This window comes from Orcinus orca, chromosome 13 (genome assembly GCF_937001465.1).
Source record: "Orcinus orca chromosome 13, mOrcOrc1.1, whole genome shotgun sequence".
Classification (NCBI taxonomy): domain Eukaryota; kingdom Metazoa; phylum Chordata; class Mammalia; order Artiodactyla; family Delphinidae; genus Orcinus; species Orcinus orca.
In genome coordinates this window covers 13,811,902-13,831,110 of record NC_064571.1, presented here as the reverse complement: position 1 = coordinate 13,831,110, position 19,209 = coordinate 13,811,902, and the positions used below count along the sequence as shown (strand labels likewise).

At 37.9% G+C, this 19,209-nt stretch overlaps 1 protein-coding gene across 6 annotated transcripts in view; it reads right to left on the bottom strand.

The window, feature by feature from the left end:
• Positions 1 to 19,209, bottom strand: part of IMMT (inner membrane mitochondrial protein) — a 48,660-nt gene that overhangs the window by 20,411 nt on the left and 9,040 nt on the right. For 3 of the 6 annotated variants that reach the window (XM_049695877.1, XM_049695876.1, XM_012533667.3), the window contains exons 2-6: positions 13,420 to 13,493; positions 12,382 to 12,571; positions 7,160 to 7,271; positions 5,126 to 5,263; positions 4,025 to 4,132 (exon numbers count right to left, since the gene is read on the bottom strand). In XM_049695877.1, coding sequence (XP_049551834.1) covers positions 4,025 to 4,132; positions 5,126 to 5,263; positions 7,160 to 7,271; positions 12,382 to 12,571; positions 13,420 to 13,493 — 622 coding nt within the window. The remainder of the gene's footprint in view (positions 1 to 4,024; positions 4,133 to 5,125; positions 5,264 to 7,159; positions 7,272 to 12,381; positions 12,572 to 13,419; positions 13,494 to 19,209) is intronic. The other 3 variants (XM_049695879.1, XM_049695874.1, XM_049695875.1) reach the window with 3 other exon arrangements.

Here is a 19,209-nt window from a genome sequence, read left to right as displayed (position 1 = left end):
ACATGAAGATATAAAATAGGACATCAAAATCACAAAATGTGGAGGAGGGGAATAAGAAAATGTAGATCTTTTACAATGTGTCTGAGCTTATATGACTACCAGTCTAAAGCAAGCAGATATAGCAACGGGTTAACACACTTGAAAACAAGGGTAACCACAAATCAAAACACGCTACAGATTCACAAAAACCGAAAAGAAAGGAATTCAAACATAATACAAATGAAAACCATCAAACCCCAAAAGGAAGAACAAAAAGAAGAAGAAAGGAACAAAGAAGACATTCACTGGATAACAAGACTTTAAATGGCAAAAAATACATACCTATCAATAATTACCTTAAATGTCAATAGACTAAATGCTCCAATCAAAAGACACAGAGTGGCAGATTAGATAATAAAACAAGAACCTACAATATGCTGCCTACAAAAGACCCACATTAGGGCGAAAGACACACACAGACTGAAAGTGAGGGGATGGAAAAAGATATTTCATGCAAATGGAAGCAATAAAAAAGCAGGGGCAGCAATACTCAGACCAGAAAAAATACATTTTAAAATAAAGGCCATGGAGAAAGACAAAGAAGAAAGACAAAGATGGACACTATATAATGATAAAAGGATCAATACAAGAAGAGGATATTATACTCATTAACTTATGTGCACTCAATATAGGAGCATCTAAACACATAAAACAAATACTAACAGACATAAAGGGAGAAACTGATAGGAATATATTAATAGTAGGAGACTAACATCCCACTGACATCAACAGACAGATCTTTCAGACAAAACATCAACAAGGCAAAAGAGATCCCAAATGGCACAATAAAACAGTTAGACTTAATTGCTATCTACAGTGACACTACATCCAAAAAACCAGAATACACATTCTTTTCAAGCGTGCATGGAACATTCTCTAGGACAGACCACATACTAGGACACAAAACAGGCCCGAGAAATTGAGGATAAGTAATTAAAGATAGTAATTATTTCAAGCATCTTTTCTGACCATAAAGGCATGAAACTAGAAATCAAACACAGAAAGAAAAATGAGGAAAAACCTATTACATAGGGACTAAACAACATGCTACTAAAAAACCAATAATAGGTCAACAAGGAAATCAAAGAGAAATCAAAAAATACCTCGAGACAAACAACAATGAAAACACAACCATACAAAAATCTATGGGAGGCAACAAAAGCAGTCCTAAGAGGGACATTCATAGCAATAAAGGCCTTCCTCAAAAACAAACAAATAAAACTCAAATAAATAACCTAACCTACCACCTAAAAGAATTAGAAAAAGAAGAACAAAACCTAAATTCAGCAGGAGGAAGGATATAATAAAGATTAGAGATGAAATAAATAACACAGAGATTAAAAAAATAGAAAAAAAAAACAAAGCAGGAGCTGGTTTTTTGAAAGGGTAAACAAAATCGACAAACCTCTATCCAGGCTCACCAAGAAGAAGAGAGGACCCAAATAAACAAAATAAGAAAGAGGAGAAATAACATCTAATACCACAGAAATACAAAAGAAATCATTAAGAAGAAAATACTATGAACAGTTATATGCCAACAAAGTGGACAACCTTGAAGAAATGGACAACTTTCTAGAAACATACATCCTGCCAAAACTGAATCAAGAAGAAACATAATTTGTACAGACTAATCACTAGAAATGAAATAGAATCTATAATTTTAAAAAATTCCCTGCAAACAAAAATCCAGGATCAGATGGCTTCAATGGGGAATTCTACAACAATATACAAAGAACTTATACCTATCCTTCTCAAATTCTTCCAAAAGACTGAAGAGGAGGGAACACTCCCAAGGTCAATCTATAAGCCAATATCACCCTGATACCAAAACCAGACAAATACACTACAAAAAAACCCCGAAAATTACAGGCCAATATCTTTGATGAATGGAGATGTCAAAATCATCAACAAAATATTAGCAAACTGAATACAACAACATATAAAAAGGATCATATACCATGATCAAGTTGGATTCATTCCAGGGTCACAAGGATGGTTCAACATATGCAAATCTATCCCTGTGATACACCACAGCGACAAAAACCACATGATCATCTCGATAGATGCAGAAAAAGCATTTGATAAAATTCGACACCGCTTCATGATAAAAACTCTCACCAATGTGGGAGAACATAATAAAAGCCATTTATGGCAAACCCACAGCCAATATAATACTCAACAGTGAAAAGCTGAAAGCCTTCCCACTAAATTGTGGAACAAGACAAGGATGCCCACTCTCACCACTTCTATTCAACATAGTACTGGATAGTCCTAGCCACAGGAATCAGACATGAAAAAGAAATAAAAAGGATCCAAATTGGAAGGGAAGAGGTAAAATTGTCATTATATGCAGATGACATGACATTCTATATAGAAAACCCTAAAGATTCCACACAAAAACTAGTAGAACTGATAAATGAATTCAACAAGGTGACAGGATACAAGATTAATATAAAGAAATCTGTTGCATTTCTTTACACTAACAATGAAACATCAGAGAGAAATTAAAGAAACAATTCCCATTTAAAGTCACACTAAAAAATAAAATAAAATACCTACAAATAAACCTAACCAAGGAGGTGAAAGACTGATACACTGATAAAGGAAACTGAAGATGATTCTAAGAAATAGAAAGATATCCCATGTTCTTAAACTGGAAGAATTAATATTGTTAAAATGTCCACAGTACTCAAAGCAATCTACAGATTTAATGCAATCCCTACCAAAATACCCATGACATTATACACAGAACTACAACAAATAATCCTAAAATTTATATGGAACCAGAAAAGACCCAGAATTGCCAAAACAATCCTGAGGAAAAAGAACAAAGTTGGAAAGATATCCCTCCCAGACTTCAGGCAACACTACAAAGCTCAGTAATCAAAACAGTGTGGTACTGAAAGAAAAACAGACATATGGATCAATGGAACAGAATAAAGAGCCCCAAAATAAACCCACATAGCTAAGACCAAAAACCAAATGCAAGTAATCAAACGAATGCCCTACATCTGCGCTCATTCTGGCCCTTCTACTCTGTACACAATTCTAACAAACTTGCCTCCTAGGAGTAGGACAGAGCCAGCAAGTTGAAGGAAAACAAGAACCACTCAAGACAAAAAAAAAAAAAAAAAAAACAGAAAAACGTGATAGAGACAAAAAACAAAAAAACCGAAAAACTATAAACAGCTGTCCTAAGAATTTAAAACTAACATCTCTTGGTCCAGCAAAAAGCTACATGCACACTACCTCCAGGGACATCAATATATTGTAGCACAGTACAATAAATTATGTTCCAGGTACCTCGTTTAAGGCAGGAAAATACATTTTTAGGTAACTTATATCCGTGTTTTATTTGGCCCTGTGGCAGGCGGGCTCTTAGTTCCCCGACCAGGGATCACACCTGGGCCCTTGGCGCAGAGTCCTAACCACTGGACCGCCAGGAAGTCCCACTAACATCTTTCTTTAAGCCATCAAAAAACCTAATGTAAAACTGAAACTTAAAAAGGAATATGCTTCGGTTAGGTGGAAACTAGCAATGTGTGGAACATTCCATCCCCCAATGATGTCAGATAAGGGGGCGGCCAGACTGAGCCCAGAGGCCAGGTAATAAACCAGAGTAGGAGCGATTACAACCTGCACAAATAAATGTATGAGTGTAACAGTTAGAAGACTCTTAAGCAAGTGGCCAAAACATAAATAATTTGTGTTCCGCAGAGTATAAGGAATCTTCGGCACTAACCATGATAAAAACAAAAGGACAAAGTACGTGAATCACTTGAATCTATGCGTATTAGAATAGCCCTTGTCACCTGGGTAAAAGTTTAGATGGAAAGAACACAAATGATAAATAAAGATGGTGAATAGAGCAACACCACTAAACAAACCACAAAGAGCTGACGGATGAGAAACTTGTGTGACAGCTAAAGAAGAGAGCAACCGAGAGAGATGACCCAAGTACTTAAGAAGCGTCAGGTTTACATACACTCAATCTTAACTTGTTCTTGCTTCTCCTGTTGCGCAAGCCGAGCTGCAACTTCTTCAGGTGGCCGCTCCCTTACAGAAGTTGAGGATGCTTCCTCTTGCAGTAAAACTAAATGAAAGGCAATCAAATTTCAGCACAGAATTTCAACAGCTAATGGGGACATAAAAACACCATCATTTGTGCTTGCCAGATGTATCAACTTGAGGGCATTTTTGTGATAAAGATTCTAAAACCACATCATCACTCAACGATTCCAACATGAAGAAATAAAGGGTCAGCTCTCAGCAATCCCATTATTGGGCATATACCCTGAGAAAACCATAATTCAAAAAGCGTCATGTACCAAAATGTTCATTGCAGCTCTATTTACGATAGCCCAGAGATGGAGACGACATAAGTGCCCATCATCGGATGAATGGATAAAGAAGATGTGGCACATATATACAACGGAATATTACTCAGCCATAAAAAGAAACGAAATTGAGCTATTTGTAATGAGGTGGATAGACCTAGAGTCTGTCATACAGAGTGAAGTAAGTCAGAAAGAGAAAGACAAATACCGTATGCTAACACATATATATGGAATTTAAGAAAAAAAAATGTCATGAAGAACCTAGGGGTAAGACAGAAATAGAGACACAGACCTACTGGAGAACGGACTTGAGGATATGGGGAGGGGGAAGGGTGAGCTGTGACAAAGCGAGAGAGAGGCATGGACATATATACACTACCAAACGTAAGGTAGATAGCTAGTGGGAAGCAGCCGCCTAGCACAGGGATATCAGGTCGGTGCTTTGTGACCGCCCGGAGGGGTGGGATAGAGAGGGTGGGAGGGAGGGAGACGCAAGAGGGAAGAGATATGGGAACATATGTATATGTATAACTGATTCACTTTGTTATAAAGCAGAAACTAACACACCATTGTAAAGCAATTATACCCCAATAAAGATATTTAAAAAAATAAATAAATAAAGGGTCAGCTCTTAAACCCCTTGTTTTCAAAGATTTATTCAGACTTTGAAATTTAGGGAATGCCTAGACATTGCATAGTTCTGATGAGCATATCATTTACATAACCACAAATACAGATAATTTAACTACCTGAAGTTGCAGGCTTGGGTTTTCCTTCACCAGTTTCAGTGTGATCAGTTTCTGTAGATTCCTCATGCTGAACCAAAGGCGCTGGGACGGACAGTGTGTCACCTGCCGCAGAAATAATTTGAGCTGCCTCTGTAGGTGCTATAAATATATGTTACACATGGTATTTACAGTTTCCTGGGTTAACAGAGAAGCACACAGGAATCCACTGCTACTACCTCCCACTTCACATCTGACTCCTTAAAGACACAAACACATGTGCTGCCACTACTCAAACACACAGTCAGGGGCGCTGTCCACTGCACAAACCCACACACAATGAGCAATGGCTGGGAAAGCACAAGAGAAGAGTCTGGTCAGCATCCACCTGCATTTCAACCATTATTCTCAGGCAAGCCTTCTAATAACAGTACTAAATGGTACTAAATCTTGACATGAGAAGGGGACGTAAGATTTACATAACATGGAAAAATAATAACAAATGAGAAAAGAGCCTGTAATGAAGAAGGTAGATAAAAGAAAGTAACCGAAAACTATTTTTTAATTGCTCTGAAGAGTGGCAGAGGTGAAAGAGGTGTGGGCAAGAACAGCATGGCAATTTTAAACACAAAGAAGACAAGTTCACAGTTTAGATGGTGAGTGAGTAAAGGACAGGACTCGGTTAAAGAAATTACTTCACAGACATATTTTTAAAGAAAAGAAGGTTGAAAAATCAAGAGCTTATAAATTATAAATAAAAGTGTTGATGGAAGAGAAATGAGTAATTCTGAAGGTGGAATAGATGGTGGGGTGGGGAGCAACTAAATGGAGAAAAAAAATTTAAATAAACTGAAGGTCCCATTTAAGAGTTAAAGTTGGATTATCACAAGGCCCATTAACTGGTCTCCTTGCTGCGTCCGTGGTTCCTTTATCTATTCTCCACAATAGCCAGTAATCTTATTAAAAGTCAGCTATCAAAAAAAAAAAAAATGTCAGCTATCAACCCCGGCTCATAATCCTCCCAACAACTTCCCATCCTACTCAGACTAGAAAACAAAACTCTTATGATGGCCTCCAACGACTGCCACTATAGGCTTTCTGCTCCCTCTCTATTATTGCTATTATTCTCCTCTTACTCTACCCTGGTTTCATTTGCTCCTTGCTAGAATACGCCAAGCCTTTGCACTAGCTAATCCTGCCTGGATGCTCTTCCCCACCAGCCCTTTACATGACTGACTCCCTCATCTCTTTCTAGTCTCTGCCCAAATGACACCTTCCAGAGGAAACTTTTCTTACCCACTCCATTTAAAATTGCAATATTCCCTCCCACACTTATCACTGTATGACATCCTAGACATAATTTACTTGTATATTTATATGCGACTTCCCTCCCCTCATCCCACTAAGGAATCTTCACAGCATTTGTGTGTTTGTTTTCACTGTTTTGTTCACTGCTATAACCCCAGTGCCTAAAAGACACCCAGCACTTGGCACACAGTAGATACTCAGTATTTACTGAGTGAAAGTCAGGTGATTTAATCAAGGACAGAAGTGAAAGGAGAAACATAATAAATTCAAATGCATGCAGACCAGGTTAGGACTAGGCACTGCTATAAATTAGTGTGGGATTACAATCATCAAGGGGAAAAAATCTGCAGATCAAAACTAGATGAAGACACTTCATCACTAAGAAAGAAGAGAGAAGAAAGAGCTGGTGAACAGGCAGAAAAAAGAGGTGTGGAAAGAGAACAAATCTTAAAATCTAAAGAGAGGGAAAGCTAGGAGTCAGAGAAAAGGAAAAAGAAACAGAAAAATAAGTGTGTTGCAGGCAAGACAATTCTTGTTACCATTACTTAGTAGCTGTTCACAATAAAGCCCAATTTCATATCCCACTCAACCCTTAAAAGGAGAGCCAAGATGACAGGTGAGAATACTCCCTCCCCAAGGTGAGGGAAGAGTCCTTCATGGGGACGGGCCCCCCTCTTGACCATGGGTACAAATACATTAAAACAATTCATTTACCTATAATTTTAAAAGAATGATTCTAAATATAGGTACCTGTTGTTGAAGCTGAAGCGTCTCCCTTTTGTTTCTGGAGCTGTGAAGCAGGCTGTTTAGATTCTTTCATTGCCTCAGATACACTAGAGGTTTTTAGTGGACCAGACTGAATCTTGGAAATGAAAAACATTTAACATTTCAGATATGACAGTGTTCTTAAAAACAGGCAGCACAAAGTATCTTGTATTATTTTAAAAGTCAAGTTTTTCAGGCTTTTAACATAAAGGTATCAACAATTTACAACAATGTATTTTATTTTTTAATTTTTTTTAAGCTTCTTTATTGGAGTATAATTGCTTTACAACGGTGTGTTAGTTTTCGCTGTATGACAAAGTGAATCAGCTACATATATACATATATCCCCATATCCCCTCCCTCTTGCGTCTCCCTCCCACCCTCCCTATCCCACCTCTCTAGATGGTCACAAAGCACCAAGCTGATCTCCCTGTGCTATGCGGCTGCTTCCCACTAGCTATCTATTTTACATTTGGTAGTGTATATATGTCCATGCCGCTCTCTCACTTCGTCCCAGCTTACCCTTCCCCCTCCCCGGGTTCTCAAGTCCATTCTCTACGTCTGCATCTTTATTGCTGTCCTGCCCCTAGGTTGATCAGAACCATTTTTTTTTTAAGATTCCATGTATATGTGTTAGCATACGGTATTTGTTTCTCTCTTTCTGACTTACTTCACCATGTATGACAGACTCTAGGTCCATCCACTTCACTACAAATAACTCAATTTCGTTTCTTTTTATGGCTGAGTAATATTCCATTGTATATATGTGCCAAAACAATGTATTTTATTAACCATAGTAAGAGAAGCCATCGTACTAGAAAAACGCAGTCCAAGAATGTCATTCCAAATGACTAGTCTATATTTTAATAGTAACAAAGACTTCTCTTAGGGCAACTAATAAAGTACATGATATATGACCTTCCCTTTAAACACCATTCCTTTTATATATACAACACTGAGAAGGCTATTTCCATTCGCATTCTAAATCCAGTTATGGTGTCTTCTAAATAAATTCAGTTAAAAACAAATGTTTTTTTAGAAGGCTCTGAGTAAAAATGAAAATTCATCTTTTTTCTCTCTAATCTCCAAGATTCCCATACCTGCACACTAAGATATATGATCTAATTGTGAGTAATGCCTGTTTTTCTCTTTCTCAATAACCACCTGCCTTAAGTTTAAGGCACCACTCATTAACAGGACTGCCAGGTGATGTGCCACAGAAAATTACTGAGTAACAGAAATATTTTCATTCACCACCTATGCTGTCCCCTTTTTTGCCAGAACTTGGCAGTGGGACTCAGATATCCCTAAGATGTCTACTCAAACATAATAGAAATGGTTCTGAATTTTGTCACTACCAGAAATCAGAAATATATCCATTTTCGGGCTTCCCTGGTGGCGCAGTGGTTAAGAGTCCGCCTGCCGATGCAGGGGACACGGGTTCGTGCCCCGGTCCGGGAAGATCCCACATGCTGCGGAGCGGCTGGGCCCAAGAGCCATGGCTGCTAAGCCTGCGCGTCCAGAGCCTATGCTCCGCAACGGGAGAGGCCACAACAGTGAGAGGCCCGCATACCGCAAAAAAAAAAAAAAAAAAAAAAAAGAAATATATCCATTTTCTTATTATTAAAATTTTGTTATTTTTTAACTCATGAAATGCATGCTCACTATATAACAAGCAAAATAACATACATCAAGATACATCATTGTTTTAGTTTGCCCCTTCATTGCTCCTTCCAGCACTCTCAGGGAGCCACTGCTAATGCCCTGAAATCTATCCTTCCACCCATGACTCAGGTATATATACATATACAATTTTTCATTTCTTTAAACAAACTAAAATAGTTAATTTTATATTATACAAATTATCATGTAACCCTTTTTTCATTTAACAACATATTATGGACATTTGCTTCTGGTCAAGAAATTCTTTTTAGTTGAATAATATTCTAATTTAATTGTATATCCTAATGGAGTGGCAAATCCCATAATTTGGTCAATTACTCCCCTACTTATGGACATTCAAGTTGTTTCCTGATTTTTGTTAAGCATTCTTGTCCACAGACAACTGAAAAGCACTAGAGTGTGCTGTCTGCAGGATAGTTGCCAGAAGAGGGAGTGCTGGGTCAGAGGGCTTGTATATTTTTAAGACATTACCACTTTCACATAAGGTTCTGGCAACTCACACTTCTCACAACAAATGTGTGTGTATGTGTTTGTGTATAAATACGGCCTATTTCCAGACTCTGTTGTTCTGTTCCTCTAATTTCTATTCCTATGTCAAAACCTTATTGTTTGATGAAAGTAGGATTGTAACAGTCAGTATCTGGAAAAGCAAGTGACCTCTGACCCCCTACCCCAACACTTTTTAAAAATGTCCTTGACTAGTCTTATACATTACTTATTCCTCCACATGAACTTTAAAATCATCTTGTCTGGTTCTTCACCCTCTGGAAAAATCAATTAGAATTCATATCAGATGTCTGTGTGTGTACTTATGTACATATACACACATATCATAAAAACATTATTTCTCTCAAATATATACATATTTAAGAGAGATTTGAGAGAAATGCATATATTTAAGAGAAATGACATTTTTATATTACATCCCATCCAGGAACATAACATTTGTCACCATTTAGACAGGTCTTATTCTATGTCCATCAAAAAGATTTTAGGTTTATCTTCTCTCAGTATTTACTGTCTATGCATAAATAACCATGTTGACACGAAAAAGGGTTACCATGAAATAAAATGCATAGTTTCTAAAAGAAACAAGTTTGTAAGAAAGCACAACAGTATAGAGTGCTGAATAAATGGTACAAATTAAAAAATAAAAACAATAATTGCTATTGGAATTCAGCTGTGTAGTGAAAGATGCAGGCCTTGAAGAGAACACTGAAAGACAAAAGAAAGGAAGTCACTCTGAGTAGAAGACAAACATGAGAAGAGTTGTACATATGGAAAGGATCACTCTTTAGTTCTCTAGTTTACCAAGGACCTTGGAAGAATGCCTGGTACATAATAAGCACTTGATTGACATTTGAGTAAATGAATGAATGAAAAGCACAAGGCATATTTGTAAGGTAAACAAGTATGAAACTAAGTATTTATGAGCAGGACCATACAGAGATAAGACTGGAAATATAAATGAGAGCCAGAATGCCAAGGGTACTAAATGTCAACCTAAGAACCAGCAAAAGTCATAAACTACAGAAATAAAGGAACCAACAGCCAGCTCCTAGGTTAACATTTAACCTCCTGGCTTCACTTTCCTTATTCAGAACATGAGACAATCTCTCTTCTGTCTTTAAAACAATAGGAATCAAAGTTCTTGATTAAGTGATATGATGAAAATATCATGAAAACATCACAGCACTTATTCTAGAAGATTCTCTGATACTGATATAAGGATGGCCTAGATCATGTTAGGAAGAGAGACTGGGGGGTTGGAGACTGGGAGGAAGTGGGAAAGGCTGTGTGTCAGGGGAGAGGAACAGGGCTAATTTAAATACAAAGTGATAAAGGTCAGAAATGAGATAAAGATGGTGGAAAGAAAACAATAAACATTAGAGATCTAACAAGACAGGATAGCTAGGACTTCCCTGGTGGCCCACCGGTTGAGAACCCGCCTGCCAACGCAGGGGACACAGGTTTGAGCCCTGGTCCAGGAAGATCCCACATGCCGCGGAGCAACTAAGCCCGTGTGCCACAACTACTGAGCCTGTGCTCTAGAGCCCGTGAGCCACAACTACTGAGCCCACGCACCTACAGCCCGTGCTCCACAACAAGAGAAGCCACTGCAATGAGAAGCCCGCACCACAACGAAGAATAGCCTCCACCTGCCGCAAGCAGAGAAAGCCCACGCGCAGCTACGAAGACCCAATGCAGCCAAAAATAAATTAAATAAATAAATGAATGAATTAAAAAAAAAAGAAATGAATGACATTAAAAAAAAAAAGATAGGATAGCTACAAAATATGGGCAGCTGTGAAGATGAATCCAAGAATTCTAACTGAGCTACTTGACAGCGTGGTACAATCTTTAATACATAAAAAGCAAATCAGGAAGAGCGCAAGTTTTGAGGTGGTGGAGTACAGACATGCAAAGTTCACAAGTGGCAATGTTCAGCAGGGTAGGGAAAGTGGGGCAAGAAGAGGCCAAGGCTATTGAGAATGACACCTGAAGTCATGTCAAGGGCAAAAAGAACACTACTCTGAACTGTTCAGCCTGACTGTATGCTCCTGAAATTGCTTCCAGCTCTTTCTCCCAGGTCATGGAGCTTAAAATAGGCCCAGGACTTTAGAATGAAGCCATAGGATTCTGCTCCTTGACTACTGAAGCTGCAACACTACCTCCCTCAGCCCACGTGGACATTTTAAAGTTCAGATGGAAGAATAAATGCTGTAGAAGACCAAGAACATGTTGAGTCATTTGGGGTGGAGGTGAGAGAAGTCAGAGGACACCTGCTTTTCCACATAGTAACTCTGTCATAGGATTGGTCTCGAGACCATGTTAGATACTGCAGAACAGACGTCGACCCAGTTTCTAATAAAGAACTGGTCAGCCATGTCCAGCCTCACAGCATAAAGAAATATCCAATACCAAAGCAGCAAAAATTCATGCTCTCTTTTATACATTTTTTTCAAGCACCCGTTTGAAAGAGGAAATACGTTAACATGTTTAAAAAAGATTTGTAAGCCTAATGGGGGAAAAAGAGTGAAACTGAAGAATATGCACAAAGTTCCAGGAATACTAGAAGGTATTCCCGTCACAGAATCGGTACGTAGCTGAAAATTCTGTGGCTGTTTTGAGGTCTAAAAGGAGCCATTACTAACTATGGCACGTGGGTCCTGTGTCATGGCCATTCTATGTTTATGTTTTTAGTCTTCTAAGTCAGAGTTTGAGGGCTGCAATGCTGTAGGCTGACACAGAACCCCCTCCATCCACAGGGCAGCTGGGGTTACTCCTGCCCGAGCTGCCCCTTCCATTTAGCCTTGTGTGCCACATAATTATTTTCTATACGATGTGGACTAAAGGAGAGCACTTATGGGACTCCAAAGGGATAAAAATCCAGCTCTACGTAATATTACTTCAATTTTTTAAAAAATGAAAACATATACCCGGCAAAATATTTTCAAGATGAAAACAACCTGCTTTTCAAAGTATTCTCTAGGATAAGCTGAAATTGTGCTTAAAACTCTTACCGGCTTCTTTGGCAATGGAACAGTATACGGTGGGGAACCAAGAACCATCTCAAAGAGCTTGTCTGAGTAAGGTATGGTTTTCTCTACATTTTTCCGGAAATGGGAATCCCATTTGGCATACAGGATAGTGCCACCGATACCACCACCAACAAACAAGATGCCAGCTCCAGCAATTTTGCTAGGAGACAACCTAAGTGAAAGAAACAGGAAACACATTTTTATTTTTTGGCTCTCCTAAACCTACTTCCTTAGACTAATGTAAGAGTCTCAAAGACCTCAAGCCTCTATTTCTCTACCACGGATTCAGATCACAGCAGCCCAGTTTATCACCACAGCTGCACATCACCTTTCCCTGATTTGTTTTTTAATATGTTCACAACAAAAAATAATATATCTTTATGGATAATTTTTTAACACAGTAATATCTAGGATAGGAAGAATGAAGCAATCTTCCCTTTAACACTTAAAACTTAGCATGTTCAGGGACTTCCCTGGCGGTCCAGTGGTTAAGAATCCGCCTTCCAATGCAGGGGGTGCAGGTTTGATCCCTGGTCAGGGAGCTAAGATCCCACATGCCTCCTAGACTTTAAAAATGGTCCACATCAAAAAAAAAAAAACCTTGGCATGTTCACAATCATGAGGTTTCCTTTGAACCCAAAAAACAAGTATCACTAATTTTCAACAGTCCTCTCCCTTAAACATTTCCATAAATACAATAAAACAAATGTCAAGTAGAACAAATACTTTTAAAGTTCCAACGTGCTGAGTTCTGGATGTATATCTATTTGCCATAAAGGGGTGGGGGGGTCTACCTTGGATGCCATCCAGTCACCAAAGAACCAAAAGGAGCACCCTGACAAATTTTCGCCTACAAATAAATAATGCTCCAAAGATATTATGGCAAAGCTCCAGTGTTTGTACCCCTTAAAAAAAAAAGATTTTATGCAGATATTCTCATATCCAAAGAACGAACACACACACACGCCCCTCAGCATACAGTTAAAAGTCTATTTATTTACAGGGAGACATGCTACATACCGAGAACCGCCTGGAGTGGAGTATCTACGGCATGGTCGCAATGGACGGAGTACAAACTTCCCACAAAGACAACTCTAGAGAAGAAGGAAAAAACACCACAACCAATAGAGTTATAAGAATCTGGAAGGACTTTAGGGTTGGGAACTCAGTAGTAGTACTTTTATTACCAATACAAACGTCTTCATTAAACAAAAATTTATTTTACTTTCAGAAACCAACTTACCTTACCATGAAACATATTTACAAACCCTTAAAAACAGTGATGCTTCCTACGCCCCAAAGGCTCATATAAAACGACTTTTAAGATTTCAAAAAACAGGGACTATGAGACCATGATCAATTAGCATTTTTTTATACTGAGGTACAGTTGATGTATGGTATAAGTTTCAGGTGCACAACATAGTGATTCACAATTTTTAAAGGTTATATTCTATTTATGGTTATTATAAAATACTGGCTATACTTCCTGTGTTGTACAATATAGCCTTGTAGCTTATTTATTTTACAAATGGCAGTTTGTATCTCTTAATCCCCTACCCCTGTCTTGCCTCTCCCCACTTCCCTCTCCCCACTGATAAGCACTGATTTGTTCTCTATATCTGTGAGTCTGTTTCTGTTATATTCACTAGTTTGTTGTATTTTTTAGATTCCACGTATAAGTGATATCATACAGTACTTGTCTTTGTCTAATTTATTTCACTTACCATAATGTCCTCCGAGTCCATCCATGTTGCTCAAATGGCAAAATTTCATTCCTGTTTATGGCTGAGTAGTATTCCATTTTATACACTCACACACACAGACACACACAGACACACACACACCTTCTTCATCTGTTGGTGGACACTTAGGTTGCTTCCATCTCTTGGCTATTGTAAATACTGCTGCTATAACACTGGGGTGCCAATTAGCACTTTTAATGTTATGTATGCTAATTATTTCTTAGAGACGATTTGCCATGTTTTCTTTTTTATAAATTTATTTATTCATCTAAATCTCAAAGTTCATTTTGGTTTCTCCTAATATACAATTAGACTAAAAGTCAATAATTTTAAGAAAAAAAACTAAGTTTACTAATGTCATAAATGTTCATGTAAATACTTATCTCCATATAAGTTGTCTACCTTTACACAAAAGCAAATGATCAAGACAATGCTGTGTGATTTGTTTTAATCAAAGTAAAGCATATAACATCAAACGTTTCTTAACAAAATGTAGATCCCTTAAATAAAAGAAACAAATGGGCATCTAAATACTACTTGGGGAGGCTTTTGATAAACCTAAGGCCATGCATAGCTATCAATTAGAAATTTCAAACTTATTGTATCCAGAAATAAAATCTTTCTTTATACCAAGTAGGAAATCAAACAGCAGCAAGGGAAAAAAAAATGCTTTCTCTAGGTTCCTTGATGAAACTGCATCTAAGGAGTAACAGAAAAACACAAACTTTCTTTTAAAAGTATCTTAAATTTTAAGAAAATATATCACATGATCAGAGAGCACATGAAATTACTCTAGAATTATAGTTGCATTTACATTCTATTTGCCAAAGCCTAGAGGTAAACATCAAATTAACATATTAATACATTTGGGGGAGGAAAAACTGTATGTTTTACAATGTGTAAAGCAGCTATAATTGGTATTTTAAAAGTATTTCAATTATTACCTTTAGTGTAGAATTCTCAACTGAAATTACAAGAAAAGGGTGTTTTCCTACTGTTCTATAAAGCAGGTAGCATGAAATTTCAAACAGAATTGCATCTACTTTCATATATCAACAACTCCATTTTGTTCACTTAGGGATGAAATATTAGGAAACCATTAAAGTTGTGTTTTGTTTAAGAAAGCATTTTTTTACCTCAATGGGTATAAAAAGGTATTTGAGTCAAAAATTAAGGCACTGTTAACGGCGGACAATTAGCTAACTGGAACGTCAAGCAGCAAACATAATAATGGATCCTTGATTCTGTGTAATACAGAGCCAAATTCAACACTAGAGTCTGAGAACACTCTAATTCACAGCAATATATACTTTTTAACCTGCTCCTTTATCCATCTTCTACTTTTACCTTGCCCCTCTTCCCTCCCTTTGACAGATATATTTGATGTGATTGTAAGTTTACAGTTCCTAGCATTAAGTAAATTTAAAATCTGAAATTCAAAATCAAAATGTTTAGTTACATACAGAGTGAAGTCTCCCTCATGCTTCTGTCTTCCAGCCACTTAGATTCCCTCTCCATAAGCAACCAATGCTATCTGTTTCTTATATATTCAGATAGTTTGTGACGGAGAATTCCGGGCACGCCCCCTTTACACAAATGATACCATAACATACACCCAGTCCTGTACTAAAGTTCACTCAACAATATACACCTGAGCTCATTCTATATCAGCACATGAAAATCTTCCTACTGGATTTGAGTGATTCAGTACTCCACTGTATGGTTGGTTGTACGGCTGTTAGCATAACTGATGCCATCCTCCTGTCCTTCCACAGACCCTGCCCAGGATGGTACTGTGTGGTAAATCGCTTCTCTGTCATCAAAGGCTTTGTAGTTAATAGATATTGTTTAATAATCATTAGGACCAGGGGGCCTCTACGCTCTGTTAGTCCCCAAACATTGAAGACCTTTGCTGACGTATTCCCCTACCCATGAGACCCGTTACCCACTCAATCATCTTGACTTAGGAATGCACGTCCTGTTCGCAAGCACGTACCCCTGTACTCTAGGTTAACTATAAAATCGTCCCAATAGCCCCTCAGACATGCGGAGTGCAGTTGTGAACGCTTCTGGATCATTGCCTGCCGGATCCCACCCTGTAAGTTACCCTATAATAAACTGATCTGTTGATTATGTGGAGCTGCCTGCCTTGTGTTTTGGTCTCAAGACGCTCTCAGTTTGGTGGGTACATTTCATTCTCTCTGGCCTCCAACAGTTGTCACTTAATATATTTAACCAGCCTCTTTTTGATGGTGACTGAGGTTTTGTTTAAATTTTTATTATAATAAACAATGAGAAACATACATCATTTGGGGTCAATTCCTAAAAGTATTCCTAAAAGTAAAATCTGAAATGTTGGTAAATATTGCTGTATTAGGGGCGTCCCTAGTGGCACAGTGGTTAAGAGTCCGCCTGCCAGTGCAGGGGATGGGGGTTCCCACAGCCTCTCCAACAGCCTTGCAGTGCAGTTTTAATCACAGTTTCCTTTGTTATGACTGTGCATCTTTTAATATATTTATTATCTATTTTACTTCCTTTTCTATGAACTGTCAGTGTATCCTTTGACCACTTTTAAATAAGATCGATCATCTTCATGTTCTAAGTGTTCTTTACATACGAAGAAAAATTAGCCATGTCCCTGCTACTTGCAAATGGTTTTATCTAGTTTGTGATACTTTTATAGCCAAAAGTGTCCATCTTTTATGATTTCCGGGTTTTCTCCTATTCTTCGAAAGTCACCCTCTGATGATAAAATAAGTCTTCCATGGTATTACTCTCATGGTTTCATCTTTTTTATATTTAAATCTTTGAATCCAGTGTAAAGTATATGGCATGGATTCAACTTTATTTTTTCTTAAATGTCTATTCAGTTGTCCCTAAATCGTAGACTGAATAATCCATTTTTTCCCCAACAATTTGAAATGCCACCTTAAAATATACTCAATTCCTTGATGCACTTAGATTTCCTAATTTGTTCCACTGTTCCACCTATTCACACACGTCTATTCATAGACTAACCCCACAATGTTTTAACTACTGCATCTTAGAATTAGGTTTTAACCTGGTAGAGCTAGTCCTCTCTTCTAGTACTATTCTTTTTCAGAATTTTTCTGGATATTCTTGCTTTTGCTTTTGTTTTTGAAAGCTGAGCTTTGAATTAAACAATTGTAAAAATGCACCAACTGTAATATGCACCCTGATTTAAGAAGGGATAAAACGTGAAAAAATTTATCTTTTATGACCAAAACATAGTAGCAATAAAAGGTTTCACACTTGGGACTTCCCTGGTGGCGCAGTGGTTAAGAATCCGCCTGCCAATGCAAGGTACATGGGTCTGATCCCTGGTCCAGAAAGATCCCACATGCGGCGGAGCAACTAAGCCCATGTGCCACAACTACTGAGCCTGTGCTCTAGAGCCCGTGAGCCACAACTACTGAGCCCACGCGCTGCAACTACTGAAGCCCGCACACCTAGAGCCCACGCTCCGCAACAAGAGAAGGCACCACAATGAGAAGCCTGTGCACCACAACAAAGAGTAGCCTCCGCTTGCCGCAACTAGAGAAAGCCCACGCACAGCAATGAAGACCCGACGTAGCCGAAAAATTAATTTAAAAAAAGTTTCATACTTCTGTACAAAAAAAAGAAAATTGATTGTATCCTGAGGCAAATAAACAGGTTTTTTATCTGAAATAGTGGCTCCTGGTTTAAAAAATTTAAGTATCCTATTCATTAGGCTACCATCATAGTCTATGTTGCATTTCATATTCCAAACAGAGCTTTAAGAGTCAAAATACTTAAGTTTTTCATGGTTTTATCACCCAAGTATGAATCCCTAGATACAAAGTTTAGTCTTGCCTATTAAAAAAATATGGATATCTTCTAAGTCTATTAATCCATAGGTCTTTTACTCTATATGTGTTCCCTCCAGTAATTATTCTGTTGAAGAAATCTGCTTGTTCAACCTGCAGAATTTTCCACAGCCTGGATTTTGTTCAAGGTGCAATTTAACACGTTCCTGTCCTCTGTGTTTCCTGCAAGCTGGAGCTGGAACCAGACACTTGATCAGACTCAGGTTTACTCTCTTTGGCAAGACTTTAGGGGGTGGTGTTTTCTTTCATCGGGAGGTACACAACATCTGCTTGCCTCTCTTTTTGTGCTGTTATCAATTGTGCTGATGTACAATGTCTAGATCCATTAATTTATTGGAAGTTGCAAAAAGTGGTCTCTAATTCTATTTTTCATTTATAATTTGACGTATTTTATAGAGATGCTTCCCCTCATCTACAATTTGATTACTCAACAGTACAGTTCACAGAGGAAAGGAGGATAAATGGTTGATTCTTTTTATCCTTTTATCCAGTTATCCTCTGATGATGAACAATTGTGCGGTTTTTTGGTTTTCATTTATTAATTGTGACAGATTGTATTTTCCAAAAACTGCTATAGTTCACAGCTCACATGCTTTTCTAGAACCTTGCCACTTCCCCAGAACCTTGCAAGCTCATGAGACCCCAAGAACCTCCTAATGGAACCTCCTTAGAAATGAAAGATATTTACTTATATGTTATTTCCTTATAAGTATATACAATACAATATAATTTTTATCTGTATAATAATAAATATTATTTACCATAAAAGAATAAATAAAGACTAGGTTTGGGGTGATCTGTTTTACAGCTATAACCAAACAGATGCTTGTACCTGGAAATAGGGTGCTGCTATAAAACATAAAGCACGTGTTAATGACTTTGGGACTGGGGGGTGAGGAGTGAAAGTTGGAAGGGCCTTGAGGAGACTGTTAGCAGAAGCCTAATGGCCTTCACAGAAGCTGTCTTGGTGAGGGCTTAAGAAAAGTGAGAAAAATATTTTTGGAACCTGGAGGAAAAAGGGATCTTTGTATGTAGTGGCAGAAGTTTATCAAAATTGTCACCCGTGGTAAGACGTGGAAAATAGAAAATTAGGTATAGCTATACCTAATGAACTGATGGATTTAGCTAAAGACAGTACTAAGCAGAACGTTCACAAGTGCCAACTGCTTCCTTTTAGCAGAGTATGATAAGGATAGCGC